The sequence below is a fragment of the Eutrigla gurnardus genome, assembly GCF_963514095.1.
Source record: "Eutrigla gurnardus genome assembly, chromosome: 19".
NCBI lineage: Eukaryota > Metazoa > Chordata > Actinopteri > Perciformes > Triglidae > Eutrigla > Eutrigla gurnardus.
Window position 1 is genome coordinate 13,980,592 of NC_139930.1, and position 15,444 is coordinate 13,996,035.

Below are 15,444 nucleotides of genomic sequence, written 5' to 3' on the forward strand. Positions count from 1 at the left end.
AAGACATTTTTTTTTATTATATTTGTATGAACTGTAAACGACAACAAAGTATTGGAACTAAAATACAGAAGTACTCCAGGCATCCTCTTGCTACGAAGTTCTCATGTGCATCCTGTTTATTTTGTTCATCTATGTGTTGTCTCTAGAAGTGTATTGATCTGTTGACTGTGGCAAATTCAAGTAGTGAAAGCTCCCAGGAGTTTAATTATAATGCAATTTGAAGTGACGTTTGAAACAATGACCTCCTCTGAGAGCTGGCTGTTAGGCCAACGTCAGTAAAAAGACAAATGTATCCACTTGAATGCCTCAGAGAGAAAATAACGTTTTTTCTGATGAGACAAAAGTATTTTGGCCTGGATGTTAAGGTCTAGGGAAAACTTTGCCCCATCAGTCACCTCAATAATGCTGGACACCATAATGCTATAATGATGCATCACAGCAGCAGGAACTGGGAGACTCTCCAAGATCTAGAGATGACGAACTGACTCAAACAAAAATAGACAACGGAGGTGTCAGCCAAATCCTGAACCTCTGTTGGTAGATGTTAGGTTTGTAGTTTTTCAACTTCCTATGAAGACTGCGCTGATAAATACATCAATCTGCAAGAACGTGTAGGAGACACTGCAGATTAAAATAATATCAACAACGGCAGTTTAGACAATGTAGTTTAGACATTTCTCTTTTAATTTTAACCAATCTGGAAAAAAATGTCTTCGTCATTGTCGAGTGTTATGTGATTATTGATGGCAAATAATATTCTAACACTCTTTGGGTACATACTCCTTCCTATTTACAGTTAAATCCATGTTGATGTTAATTTATTTGAACTTACAGTAACTCAATTCCTTATGACACCATTATGTTTCTTACATTTTCAGGGCATCAGTGTGATCTTCAATGTGGCCTTGGCACTTTTGAAGGTAAGGTCGACCACACACCTGAATACACACACACACACAAGCACCAGCCCTGAGTAGAAACAGATAGGAAAATCTAACAATGGAAAGATTTTACACGTCTGCACTCACATCCATCATGAGTTTGGCCTCAAACGTAGGCATCCGTCAGTTTCAAATAAATCTTGGGAGCATATTTAACCTCATGCTTGTTTCTAGACCTGAGGTATTTATCATATGGAGATCAGAAAATCTGGAAATTGTCAATTAGTGAATCAGCTTCATGTTGCAAAAAGGCAATAAATGTCCACTCAAAACTACTTGAGTGTTGCGTTAACGTGTCGCTCATTTGTCCCCGTCCTTCTTTCCCTCAGACATCGAAAGATGATCTGATCCAAACAGACTTCGAGGGTGCACTCAAATTCTTTCGCGTCCCGGTTCCAAAGAGGTACCGCTCTGAGGAAAACGCAAAGAGACTGATGGAGCTGGCCTGTAGCATGAAGGTGAGTGGAGTAGAAAAGAAAGAGAATAGCACAGAGTCTCAGTTCACTAATTATATGCAGTAATTGTGTCCATTCAGCCTCCCTTACCCCTGAGACTTCAGGTTCAGCTCTATATTCATGCCTTCAAAGTGTTGGTAGTAACAACAAGTGCAAGTTGTTTAAGTTGTTAAGCTAATGGTCTTCAAGATGTTTGGTAAAAAAAAAACCTCAAGCAGTAATAGATTTCAAATATTTCAAACAGAAAACTCAGTATGCCGACAAGTCACATAATCAATATAAATGTAATGGATTGAATGAATGGATATGTGGACCTCTTTGCAGTACAACTTTAATACCAGTAGGGGTCACATTTGAGCTGTAAATCTAGTTTAGCAGATGCAGTGAACATGTGCACAAATGCACCTTGCTCTCTTTCTGTCTAAACACACACACACACACACACACACACACCTGTGTCCTGGCCTGTTTTGAACAGACTGACCTAGTTTTAGAGGGCCTGACTTTGAAGGTAACTTTGGATAGAAATATTTATTAGCACAAACTCTGTAAAGGAGCCAGCCTGGATAGAGATTTGAGCTTTTTGGTTCGGCAAAAAGACAGCTGGGCAGCAGAGAGAGAGAGACACAATCGGCTAATCCAGCAGAAAAAAATCCAGTGGAACAAAATCAAAAGCAACATAAGCTCGGTGTGCACCTACAATTTACTGCCTTGAGAAGTTATTTCCAGCACATTGTGTGGCACGGGAAAATAATTCCAAGAAGTCGTCTGAGCCCACTGAGTACGGCCGTGGTGGATCTGAGAATTAAATCTGAATCAAGGTAGGCTAATCTGAAGCTTGGATGTTACTATAGAGGGATTAGTGGAACAGATTACTGGTGCCCTCATTGACTGATGACACTGCCCTCTGATTGGAGCACATATCTTTCTGCACCACCTGGTGCTCTTACTTTCTTGCCCAGCGTTGCCAGGTACAGTGTCCAGACATCTTAAAGGGCTGAGCTGTTTAAACCTGATTTGGGATAAGTCATGTTGATGAGAAATGCATTGGTTGCATGGAGTGTTAATACATCTCATTTATATACCAGACTTTAAGGTCCCTGTACTTTTTTTTTTTGGGACCATTTGAACTATTGACTCCTTCCTTGCTTCATCACCCTTCCAGTTTAATTTGCATGAAACTGTGAAAACAGAATCAGGATTATAGTGATCATATAGGGAAAAAAAGTGTAACTAAGTGTAAAGTTAGGGAATCAGAAAGGTGGAATTTGCGGTTAATACAGTTGGAAACTACATTGAGGTCAGAAAATGTATTCAGGAGACATCTCGGGGTCGAGCTAGGGTCAGTGATGTTGTCTGGGTGTTCCGTTGTTCCACCTTTCTCTGCTCGTCCACCAACCTTTTGACTTCTAAAGAAATATTTGGATTTAAGGGGAATTTGTTCGTCTACTGTGTGTTTTGGTTTTCCATCTCTTCCCCCTCATAGTGCTGGTCTTCCTCTCCAGCACACACGAGCTTGTATGCAAGATATTTGTTAACTGTTACAGCTCCCCAGGTGAAGAAAGCTTGTAATAGGATTTTAGGTTCAGAAAAGCCAAAAATCACCTGAGAGAGAGCAAGCAGTTTTACAACTTGCCTCCTCTTGTGCACTTTAAAGAACAAAGAACAGTACTTTTTCCTTCCTTATATCCGTCTCCTACACAAGTAGAAGCACCATTACAGCAGGGCAACGTGTCCCAGTTCTGTCAGCATCATCAGGTGAAGAGTGCTGTGAGCTGATATACTGTACTACAATCGTAAACCTGAGATTATAACACACACATGCAGACATGCATGCAAAGAATAATGGTGCGTTGATGTTGCAGCTGTAACGAAATGCATTTAAATCCACAGAATGGACAAGCAAGACTCTTTCATGCTGAGAATCAGGCACATAGTGTTGATTGTATGGGAGCTGTCTCTTTTAAAAAGCCCAATGTGTGGCAGCAGCTGGGCGGTGAAAGGCCTGTTGATGGCTTTGCCTAAATGCAGCTTGTGTGCAAAACTGCATCTGTAGGCGTGAATGTGACTGTGTTTAAATGAGAGCGCTGATCTGAGGTGAAGCACTGATCCTGAACTCTGTGCACTGAATTTTGGGTCCAACAAGATAATAAACAGTGTAAACTGATGCAATTTACTTCTACCTACCTGGAGAAACATGAGCACAGTTCCTTTGGTTGCCCTTTTTGCGTCCATACTGAAGCAGATTAACAGTAAAACAACACAGAAGCTACTAGAGTGCGTAATTGATTATGCGATGAAATCCACGATACAGTACAATGTCATCTTAATTAGACGTGAACACATGTACGCTGCCTTCAGGGAACATTCGGCTTCTGTTAATGTGCATGTTTTGACGTACCAGCCTAATATAAAAATGCTGTTAATCTTTGATTTCTGTGCTACTGCAGTAGCTTTACAATTTAAATGTTTGCAAAAATGAACTTGAAAATTTAAAAAAAATGTGGCCAGTGAAATCCCAGTGACCTGGGCTGGTTTATTTATTATTTTTCATCATGTGTAAAATTGCAATTATTTGTGTGTGTGTGACATAGTTTTTGTGCTCTTGCTGCCCAACAGATCAGCCAGAAAAAGCTAAAGAAATTTGAGAAGGAGTACCACACGTTGAGGGAGCAGCAGGAGCAACAGGAAGCCCCCATCGAAAGATATGAGGTAGACATAAGAAATTAACATCAACTTAATATTATGTTATATTTCCTTTAAAATGCAGCCCCGATTTGGTTCTTCTGACAAGAGCAGCAATCTTTATTTGTTGTCTTTATTTATATTTCTATAGTTTATAATTTATTATCCAATTTTTTCACGACGTTGAAACAAACACCTTATTTTGGCAGATTTCCCACTAAACATAATATATCTTCTTTTTTTTTTTTGTCCAGTCACTGTGGACCTTGACAGTCCTTGTTTAGGAAAGAAAAACTACACAGCACCAAAAAAGCCATTAATTGCACATGCCATAAGTCATCTCAAGGGTAGCGTGTTGGTCCTATACAGTACAAGATCATCAATTACAGTGACTGAACGTCTGCTGTTCGCTCTGAAAAAATGCTTCCAACAAACTGTATACCGACACCATTTTTTAAGGATATCAAACAGTATTTCTTGAGATGTTTAAGCCACGACCCGATTTCACTTGACAGCAGTCAGGTTGGTTTAGTCAGATTACAGTAGCTTCAACATTATTAGATGCTTAAACATATTCCAGATTATCATAATTGATATTCCGTTAACTTTTGAAGCAAGACATCATTAAAAATGTCTTATTCCTTATTAAAACATTTGACTATTTTCCCAGAATTTATAAAAAAATATTTAATTGCATGGGAATGTGTATTATTTGCAATAACATACGTGCCTGTGAGTGCCAATATGAGTCAGACAAATGTTGCATTATTTTTATAAATCTTTTCTTGAAATAGCAGCACTGAAGATTCATTATCGCCTTAACTCTTATCTAATCTCTGGCACCATATTTTAACTGTGTCCGTTTTTTAATATAGCTGTCCATTGCTGTTAATGATGTACAAAGAAGTTACACCCTGTTAACCATTACAGACAACTGTAATTATGATCTGGTCACAGTTCTGTATATTGCCACGATGAGCCAGGAGGAGATTATTACGTATTCATTCCCAAGCCTTTATGATTAACTTGTTTCACTTCTTCTATTGCTTCCTCGCTTCTTTCCGTTCATATGCTCTTCTGTTTTCCTGTCCAACTTTTTTTTCTTTCTTCATCTCTCTCTCTCTCTCTCCGTCCAGCGGGAGAACCGTCGCTTGCAAGAGGCTAACATGCGTTTGGAGCAGGAGAACGACGACCTGGCACATGAACTAGTCAGCAGCAAGATAGCCCTCCGTAAAGACCTGGACAACGTAAGCTAAAGAGAAAGGATCTATTTGTTTCATTTTGTGTGTGTGGGTTCATGAATATCTGAGCTGTCACTTTTTAACAGAAGCAAGCGTTCAGTATATGTGGCAACAATTATGCAAGAACTGAAACACAAGTGTGTCTGTAAAAAAAACACACACATGCAGCAAAACCTTTATTTACACAAGCTCAAAGTGTAATCCGTGTGTGTAAAGGCACAGTTTGACTTACTTTGTAAAGAGTGAGAGCAAGCTGTAGAGAAAGTAGGGCAAGTGTAACTTTCAATGACCTCATCAACACTGGGGTATTTTGTCCTGTTTGTGTGTCAGGCTGAGGAGAAGGCAGACGCCCTGAATAAAGAATTGCTGCTGACCAAACAGAAGCTGGTGGACTCCGAGGACGAGAAGAGACGACTGGAGGAAGAATCTGCACAGGTTAGAGCCGAGGAATGATCAGAATTACTGTGAAAAGACGCTGCTTAAATCACCAGTCCTGGGGTCGAGAGGGAGGCTAGAAGGAAGTTTGCATTTTTAATGTGACCGACCAGCCGATTTTACAGCCGGAGCCGAGAGCCTGCAGGTTTTATTCTACTAATAAGGTCGATCTTTCTGTGGATCATGGGACTCACGGCATGCCTTCTTGTTTATTATACTGTTCTCTGCAAACAAGGCTGTAATTTACATTTTTCTCAAAACATAACCACATGTTGAATTCAGTCAAAGTCAGAGCATAAGCAATTAGATCCTCTTAAGCCATACAGCAAATGTCAAGCTCTGTGTATATTCACCTATCTGTCTCCAAACGACTGTTTTAATTAGTCCATGCCGCCCCTGTCTGTGTAATACAGTTGGCAGAAAAACAAAAACTACATTTCCAGGGCTCCCTCCATCGTCTAACCTCAGATGTCGGTTCTTCTTCAATGTCGATTTTCTTGGGTTCAATGAAGAATCCGTCAGGTGGACAGGACCGCTGCCTTCCGTTCCCGTGTGTCCTTCCTCCAAATGTGTCCTGTCTTGGTGAATGTGTAGGTGTAGCTGTGAATGATTTATGTGCTCGCCCAGAGGTTGTGTTGAGGGTGTGACTTTGCCCCGAGCTTCAAGTCTGCCAATACCGTTCTCCGTCTCCTTCACATGTCATGACAGTCACATGGCCTCATGGGCCTCTGACTCTGCCCCTGTCCTTGGCCTCTGCTACCTCAACAGCCTAACAGTAGCTGTGTGTGTTTGTTTCCACAGCTGAAGGAGATGTGCAGACGAGAGCTTGATAAGTCCGAATCGGAGATAAAGAAGAACGGCTCCATTATTGGCGAATATAAGCAGGTATTTGTCGTGTATATCTGAGATTTGTGTTTGAGTCCAGAAATAATTTATGATCTTGCTGATGAGGTCATTACTGAAGTGTAAAAGTTTAGAGAAGTGAAAATGGGAACGTTGGCTGCCTTAGTTTCCTCTTTTTGAACATTAATTTATTAATTTCAGTTTAGATCCAATATCAAAACCCCTTCTCCGCTTCACTTGACCTCCCACTAGCCCAAGTCTAGACAAATCCCCACGGCTCCTTAACATCGTGATACACCATCCAAGGCAGAAATATTTAACTTTACAATTATTCCAATGTATATATTAATATATATCCTAATACGTATACATACAGTATTTACCTAAATTAAATACAAAAGTAAGAAATGTAATCCGACAAGATGATGGAAAGTAAATACAGGAAACAAACAAGACACAGGTGACCCATCACATGGTGTTGTTCCTGTTGCAATTAAAAATTTAGCTCTGGTTAAAAGTTTAGCAGCTGACCTGTTCTCCAGAAGGTTAGTGTACACTAACTATTTCTATCATGTATTCTAATTTGTGGCTTAAATGGATGGACTGGATGATGAGAAAGCTGTTGATCTGCACAGAACAGGGCTTTTTTGTGGGGTTTTTTGCACCACAACCTTTGAGCATCTCTTCTCCACGCGTCCTTATTTGGCTTGTCTTTTCAGATCCGACCTCTGATCAAGCATTTGCCGCGGCAGGACTAGCCAAAAATATTCCAAAATAATACAAGAGTGATCTGTTTTCATTCATCCAGAAACATCTAATTTTTACGAAAATGTCCTTAAGCTGAACACAGAGCCTTTGATGACTGAGCCCGTGAGCATACTTTTGAGTTCCTGTCTTACGGTGGTTTTCATCCTTTCTGATCTCATCCCGTCACTTAATGCTTAAATATAAACCTGCCCAGATCAAGCACTATTAGTATCAGCAAAGAGACATTATGCAACAATGCCACTCTCATGTCTCCCCGAGGAAGCAGACAGAAATAGCAAGAGGACTCATTTAGAAGCCGACCTTAACCTCACCTGAGACTAAAAATATCTGGCAACAGATGGAAATTGACAGCAGGTCTGAAAACTGTCTGAAGAGCGAGCAGGGATTTGACGGCTGTGTGTGCGTTTGTGTTTGTGTTCTGGGGGAAAAGCTGCCTTTTGGATTGCCAGCTGAGCAGAGCTCAATGTGAAAACTGAGCTTTGTCAAAAAATAGTTATTTTCATGACGGAGAATAAGAGCTGATAGATGGAGGGAAGGAGACAATGTAGAGAGAGTCTGTGGCAGAGAGAGCAGAGGGAGGACAGCAGCATTCAATCCTCTGGGAGTGACACGTTGAGGAATGCCCCAAAATAGCCTGCATTGTTTTCCAACCCAGATAGCTCAAATTATTCTTCAAATAGGATTTTCCTATTTCAGCGGCTGTGAATGCCACATTTCTTTTTGTGGGATAAGAGCCAAAGGGAGGAAAAAAAAAGGCTTTGCGCGCTAATTGCCCCTCCAGCCCACGAGGACAGAAAAAGGTCTGTTAATGGTAAGGCTAAAAACGGTGTCATTTGGCGTATCGTAATCCCCGTTGTAGGATATACACTCAGGCCTTCTGGGTGCTTGCCATGGACACTCTCAAGTGCCAGTGCTTGTTCCTGAGGCCCTGTTTGCAATATATTTATGTAATTATTTCTTAGTTTTAAAATAGTTTTTGATTAACCATTGCATCCTATCTGTTTGCTTCTAGTTCTAAACATGTTTATTGCCCACTGTAATCATACATACACATGCATTATTGACAAAGAAAAGTTACAGAAAGTTAACTTTAATAAACAAACACTAAATCTTTTATGTGACACACAAAAACAGTATCAAGATTTCAAGAATGACGAAAACAACAACTCCGGTTCATCCTTAATGTAAACGAGCAAAAGTAATCCTCAACAGCTTGAGTGCAGGTGGTTCAGTGATAAGGATTCCTGTCTGTCGACCGACATTTACCTCCATCTTACATAGACTTCACCCCGTCCTCCTCAGCCCTTTCATCTAAAGGGATGAACATGTCTGCTTGCCACATGCAGGAGAAAAAACGATTTAAGACAGCTAGTGGCTCATGTATAATAAAGATGTACAGCATGCTATGGAATGGCACTATTTTTAAAAAAGGAAGTGGGGAGAGTGAAAGAGGAAGCAATGGTGGGGTAGAATTAAGAAGGATAAGTGATCAGTGGTGGTGAAGGGAAGCGAGAGCGATGAGTTTAAATGAAGGCGAGGACGACAGGAGGGAAACATAAAGACGTGTAGGAGGACAGATTGATATCCGCTTGGCTAAAAATACACAGGTAGATGTTTAGATTGATCTCTAACGGAGGAGGATGAGGAGATACAGTATAGGCTACGGGGAGTCTGAGAGATATGCCGGGGGCAGGAACAGATTGAGAGACAGATCGCATGTCTACCCAGAGGTGGGATGACCCGATGTTCCCGGTACGATGACTCATGTCACATCGATCTCTCTGTCGGCCAGTGAGCCGGAGCACAAACATGTGGGTGTTTGTATGTCTGTCAATGCATCTGCAGCTGTGGGTTACAGGTGTAGAAGAAGGAGATTGGATATATGTGAGGATGCACATGCTTACTTGTGTGTTTGTACACCTCCTGCTGCAAAAGAGGGACCTTATGACACCACTAATGGACTTAAGTAGAGAGGATGAAGTCTCTGCCACAGAGACTGATTCACCAATAAACACAAACAAAGGAGGACCAGGGTTGTGCACAGTGGTACGTTGAGGAGAGGCAGAAATCAAAATAACTTTATTATCCGTCTCAGCAGAACAATACACTTTCCTTTTTGTATTCAGTTTAAATTTGTTATGGAGGTTACACATTTGTGTTCCCTCATACTATCACGTTAAAAAATACTAGATTCTTTTGGGATGGATGGAAACAAAGAGATGGTTTTAATAACATAGATTGACTGATATATATATTGATGATTTTTATTTTCTGTATTTTATTTAATTGTGCAATTATAGTAGATCCAATCCTCAAAACTCATAAATATGAATATAATTTGTATATATTATAGTTTAATTAAACCTTTAAGATTACAAAAAGTAACGTGCATCTATATTATGTTTTTGTGTTCACCTAACAATGCATTGCAGGTCTGAATGGCTTAGTAGATATTCAGTGGACTCGGGGTGAATTGTTGATCGTGTTGACGGCGGTCTGAAAACACTGTAACTAAACACTGATCAACTGTCTCTGGTTCTTATAGATCTGCTCCCAGCTGAGCGAACGACTGGAGAAACAACAGGCAGCCAACCGGGGAGAAGTGGAAAAAATCCGGGTGAATTTTACACACAAACACTCTCAGACCACTGTGGCGTGCACACAAACACACACTGTAGATTAACAGCCTGGACTGCAAGTGGGGCATAATTACAGAGCTTTGCCGTTAGCAACAAGTGTATGAATTTGTGTCTTTTACGGTGGCTGACGAACCCTAATTAAAAAATAGCTCAAGTGTAGACGGAGTGGAGACGATAATTTTACAAAGCTTTATTTACAGTAAGCAACTTTCAAATTTGTATGATATGTCTCTCAAAAAATTCCCCACAATCATTGCAGAGCTATAATAGTATAATAATATTAGATCCAGCTGTTACCTCCATGTAGAAGATTTCTTTTGAGTATGCAGGTATGGTGGGAACTATGCTTCTATCTCATTGTCATTGACTTGGCAGTGAAATCAAAGCTTTTCTGGGAAGAATGAGGAGTTCGGCCAATAAGCTAGGGCGAGGCATCTCACTTACGGCTTTTGCACACTTGGCTGGCAAACTGTTTGTTTAGACTTTAGCTGGGAGAAAGGCCATTTTGGCAGAGAATTCTGCCAGGGCTGCCCAAGGACTCACACAAGGACAGACAAAAGGTTCATTGCTACAAGGACAAGTCCTGTAAAGGATGTAGCAGCTTCTCTCTCTGTGTGTCTTTATGTCTGCACGTCTATTTTGTTTGTTTGTGTCCTTTTTCTGATCTTTTATTATTATAATAGTGCAGCAATTCAATATAGTTATAATCAATCACAATAACATCTGCAGAGGGGGAGCCGTGATGTGCAGTGAATACTATATAAGTCTAAAATGTGTCAAAAGTGTTAATTATGAATGTTTATACAAAATACTTATTCACTAGAACTCTATTGAAAGCAACGACAAAAGCAATTTGAGCTGCTTCATTAATGCTCTCATCCACTTCTGCAGTGATGAGCCGAGAAACGTTACGTGTAATTACTATCCACTTTTAAACCCAGTTGACAGTTTAATCAAAATGAAATGTAATAGTGTAAGAAATATTAATTCTGAGGGAATATTTCAACCCACATTCAACTGTTGTTGCTAAGGAACGCGATCTTAACTATGAACCGAGGTGCTGTGGACTCACTCGGGCACTAGTCTATCTTCGGTGGTCTCAAAGGAGCAAACCTACTAAGCAGGACCCAACCTGCACCGCCACGAGGACGTTCGGTAGCCATGAGCCAAAGTTAGAAATAGCAAGTGAAGCAGGAATCTATCATTTGTATGTATCTGTGCTGTCGTATTATCCCGGATTAGAGTATTTTCACACCTTCAAACACCTCCAGTTTAGCTTAGCTGGTCCGGCAAAAATAACGTTCCACTCCCACAGTGACAGGTAATTAAATGATTTAACCCGAGAAGTAGTCAGTCAGTACGACTCTGTTAGCAGGGATTTTCAGTTGCTGCTTGCACAAAAGCTCTGCACCCAATAATAGCTCATCAACATACAAGGGCCCCCAAAAAGAAGTCTCTGACAAAAGGGCAGGGAGGAGTGCAGCCCTGACTGAAGGGGGGGAAGCAGAGCTGGCTTGTCTAATGAGCTGCCATGCTTCAGTAACTAAGCAGAACACTGTCTCCTCTCAAATTATAAAAATATCTCGACTGCAAAAAGATAGACGGGGCAACTCACACAAAAACATGGCTGCAGATAATTGCATTTCGGTTCGACACATAAATCACGTCCTGGAATAACGTGCAATTAAACTATCCTTAAAAATTGAATTCTATAATATGCATATGCAGACAGTCAAAGTACAGTATATCATAATTATTATTTTATAATATAGTATGTCATAAAATAACAATATATTACGGCATTAAAACCACATATATTATAACACAAAAACGCATAGTATGCCATTAAAACTTTACTTTTGCTATAGAAAAAGTTTATTATGGCACAAAAATGCCCTAGTATATACTTAGTAATGTGTGTCATTAAAATGTCATAAAGAGGCATATGATGGTATGCCATGCCATGTCATATAATATTGTTTCATAGCACAGTTTGTGATGAGAAATGTCAGGAAAATCATAGTATGGCATGACATAAAGACATCAACGCATAGTTTGTAAAGAAAAAGTACTTAAAAGTCAGTGTAGATTTTCATAAAAAGTCATAGTACAGTATGTGATTAGAAATATTGTGTGCCATAAAAAGGTAATTGTCTTTTTTTAACAGTATTAGCTAACCTGAAGTCTTTCTTTAACACTGTTCCTTTATCCCACACATCACTCTGCCATTCTCGTCTCAGGTTTTTTACTCAACCAAGGCTTAAAGGTATATATATATTTAATATCTTCTTTTTCTCTCTCTTTCATCCTTCTCTAGTCCAAAGTGGAAGGCTGTGAGAAGTGCAGTAGTCTTTTCAACAAGGAAGGTCGTGTGCGGTCCGCCGTGACCAAAGCATCTGCTGGGGGGACGGAGGAGACGGATGAGGAGAAGGAGGATTTGAAGAACCAGCTGAGGGAGATGGAGCTGGAACTAGCTCAGACCAAACTACAGCTTGTGGAGGCCGAGTGCAAAATCCAGGTACACTAACTCGTAGTTCGGCTGGATCACAGTGTGCTGCTCCCATCATGATTCACCGAGCTAGAAGCTGTTCAACAGACAGATGTTGAGTCACAGTGAGCCTGCTGTTTACACTAAGTCACTTTCATTGGTATTATCCTGTTGGCGTTGGTAGGGGAGGCTCCACAAACCACAGCAGAAACTACAGGAAATATGATTAACGAAATAGGGAGCATTATTGGTGAGCTCAACTTAGGCCTAATTTAATATATGATTGATGACATTGCTGTAATCAACAGTGTCTGAGGCAGCATTGGGGAGAGCAGTTTTATTAAAGCTACAGTTGAAATATTTCCAAAAATATAAATAAGCACAGTTGCAGTCATTTTAAAGTCAGTGTGTAAATAATTGATAAGATTAATAAAAACATGTTTTTTTAAGAGACCTGAGTGTGGTGAGTTTGGAAAACAAGATTGAGCTATTTACGATGATTTTTAGCCCAATTGCAACAAGGAGCTCTAGAAGGAGTTTATTAGGAGTGATGTCAAAGAAGATAGATGAGGATTTCATATGATTAATGGTTTCTCGTAGGGCGGGAAGGGAATTGGGATCAAAGTTGCTGATTGGAGAAATGCAAAGTGGTAAAAAATTAGATACTATGAATCTTGGCCTGTACTCATAAAACGCTGGCCAAAATCGGGTCATTTAGTTATTCATTGGCAGACCTGTTCCAGCCCCTGTTCTGTGATAGTTCTCTTTCCTCTTCCATCAGGACCTAGAGCACCACCTGGGTCTGGCCCTCAACGAAGTGCAGGCCGCCAAGAAGACCTGGTTCAACCGAACGCTCAGTTCGATCAAGACCGTCACTGGGACCCAGGGCAAGGAGACCACCTAACCGTATACACCCATCATCCAGTTTTACCCAGACCATGTGTGGAGCTCAGTGCAACTCACCACGCTGATACCTCTGGACGCCTAACTAAACCCACCGGGCCGTAACTTTAACTTGAACGTTGACCATTAAATCCCAGGATGACAATTCAGACTGTTTTAGTTCTTCCCCCTTATCAAGAATGTCCTTTACGTTTCCCTGTTCCCATCGCTCCTGATCTAATCACCCCGCCCCCATCCATTAACGCTCCTCTCCACCCCGAATGACTACAGCCAAATGTGCTGATGAGAAGGGGTGACAAAAAATAAGATGAAGTGCAACACTACCACTTTCCCCAGAGACACAATGTGCTTCCACCGGTCACAGTGTAAAGAAAAAAAAAGAGAAAAGAAACGCTTCATCATTTATTTCTGTCTTTGTACTGCTGATATGAATTACCCACAGAAGGAAGGTGGGACATCAGAACTGTTACTGTCCTGACAAGATGTTCTCCCTAACTGTTCTGCGTGCTCCCCTCCAAACTACTGGCACAAACCAACCAGTTCCTGTAAAAAAAAACAATGTTGTTTTAGGTACGAGAGCTAATAGATGTCTTTTCAAAACTGAGCTTTTTCTAATTTACGTTGGAACGATACCTTTCTTTTTCTATCCATGAACACGAATGTGCTTATGTAATGAGCATATGTGCGTGTGTGTGTGTGTGTAAGCACGCATGTTTGTTTTTTGTTTGTTTTATGTTGACTGTGAGATGTGTGAGACTGAAAAGAATTGTGTTTGAATGCATAAATAATTGACTGAAGTAATGTTAAAATGTGTGTATAAAAGAAAGAGCAAGATGGCGTGTGGAAGTCAAGGGAAAGAAAAAAAAAGCACTAAGGTTATGAGTGTGTGCATGCATGTAAGGGGGAAATGTTTTCCCTGCTTGTCTAGTTTCCGATATGTCGAAATGTGTTTATGAATGATGCTAAAGAAGTTTTCTGACAAAGCCTTGATCTGAAGGTCGATATTGATGATACTAATGGACGTGATTATATCATTTACAGTAAGGACAGAAGCATAGAAGCTGTTGTGAATACAAGCAGCAGCATCCTCACATCAAATTTCAGACCAACATGCTCGAGGTTCGTTTGGTTTGGATGTCTCGGCACAAAGAAACTAAAAAAGAACTCCAAACCATGCAAACCTCAGCATGAATCATAATGTACATGTATGTTTGTGAGAACACTGTTGAAAGCCAGAGTGATGCAATGCTTGTAAAGCTAAAGTGGAAAGCACACACGCTCACACACAAAGAAAAATTCCTGCTGCACTGAAACACACCCCTCCCTATTCTGCCACCAACTGCTCTGTGATCTTTGACCTCTGACCTTGATTGGCAGGGTCACATTTGATACTTTGCTGAGCAGGGTGGCAGGCACTTAAGTCAGACCTTTGGGAGCTCTATTACCACTAGACGCGAACACGCTCAACTACAGTGTTCATTCCATATTACGGTCCCTACAGAACAAACACTCAGTGGCCAATTTATTAGGGACACCCACTTGTTAAAGCAGTCAAGGCATTTGGTCACTTTGGAGCCAAAATATTAGAGTGCATGACTTTGGATCTGAAATACAGTATGGTTATTGTTATTAGACGAAGATGGTTATTTTATACAGAATGGTGAGGAAAACAGAAGCACGGCAGGCAGCAGCAAAAACGAAACATGCCCAATCAGTCAGCAAGGTCAGAGGACAATTGGCAGAAAAGATGTTTAAAAGTAACAAAGGTGACAAAGATTACGATTGTTTTAGATTTAGCTCCAGCTGTTGACAGCTAAGAAAATGAGGCAACAGCAGGCATGTGAACTGAGTGATTGATGATTGGAAATGCTACATGACGCATATCGGAAGGGTCAGAATTGTCGTTCAAATCTTGCATCCAAGGTCGAATGTAGATCATGGAATAATGGTGAGGAAAATGTCTCGGCTTGTGACAAAGAGCTCGTCATCTCAAGATGGAGACAGTAACATGACAGAAAATTGTGTTTGTTCTGGCTGCCTGCACTC

The 15,444-nt window shown here is 40.5% G+C and overlaps 1 protein-coding gene across 2 annotated transcripts in view; it reads left to right on the top strand.

Annotated features, from left to right (window-relative positions):
- rabgap1 (RAB GTPase activating protein 1) overlaps positions 1-15,444 on the top strand; it is a 60,897-nt gene extending 45,453 nt beyond the window's left edge. For both annotated transcript variants that reach the window (XM_084034629.1, XM_084034630.1), the window contains 9 exons: positions 879-920; positions 1,271-1,399; positions 4,016-4,108; positions 5,218-5,328; positions 5,653-5,757; positions 6,559-6,642; positions 9,914-9,985; positions 12,325-12,525; positions 13,277-15,444. In XM_084034629.1, coding sequence (XP_083890755.1) covers positions 879-920; positions 1,271-1,399; positions 4,016-4,108; positions 5,218-5,328; positions 5,653-5,757; positions 6,559-6,642; positions 9,914-9,985; positions 12,325-12,525; positions 13,277-13,399 — 960 coding nt within the window. In that variant the 3' untranslated portion in view covers positions 13,400-15,444. The remainder of the gene's footprint in view (positions 1-878; positions 921-1,270; positions 1,400-4,015; positions 4,109-5,217; positions 5,329-5,652; positions 5,758-6,558; positions 6,643-9,913; positions 9,986-12,324; positions 12,526-13,276) is intronic.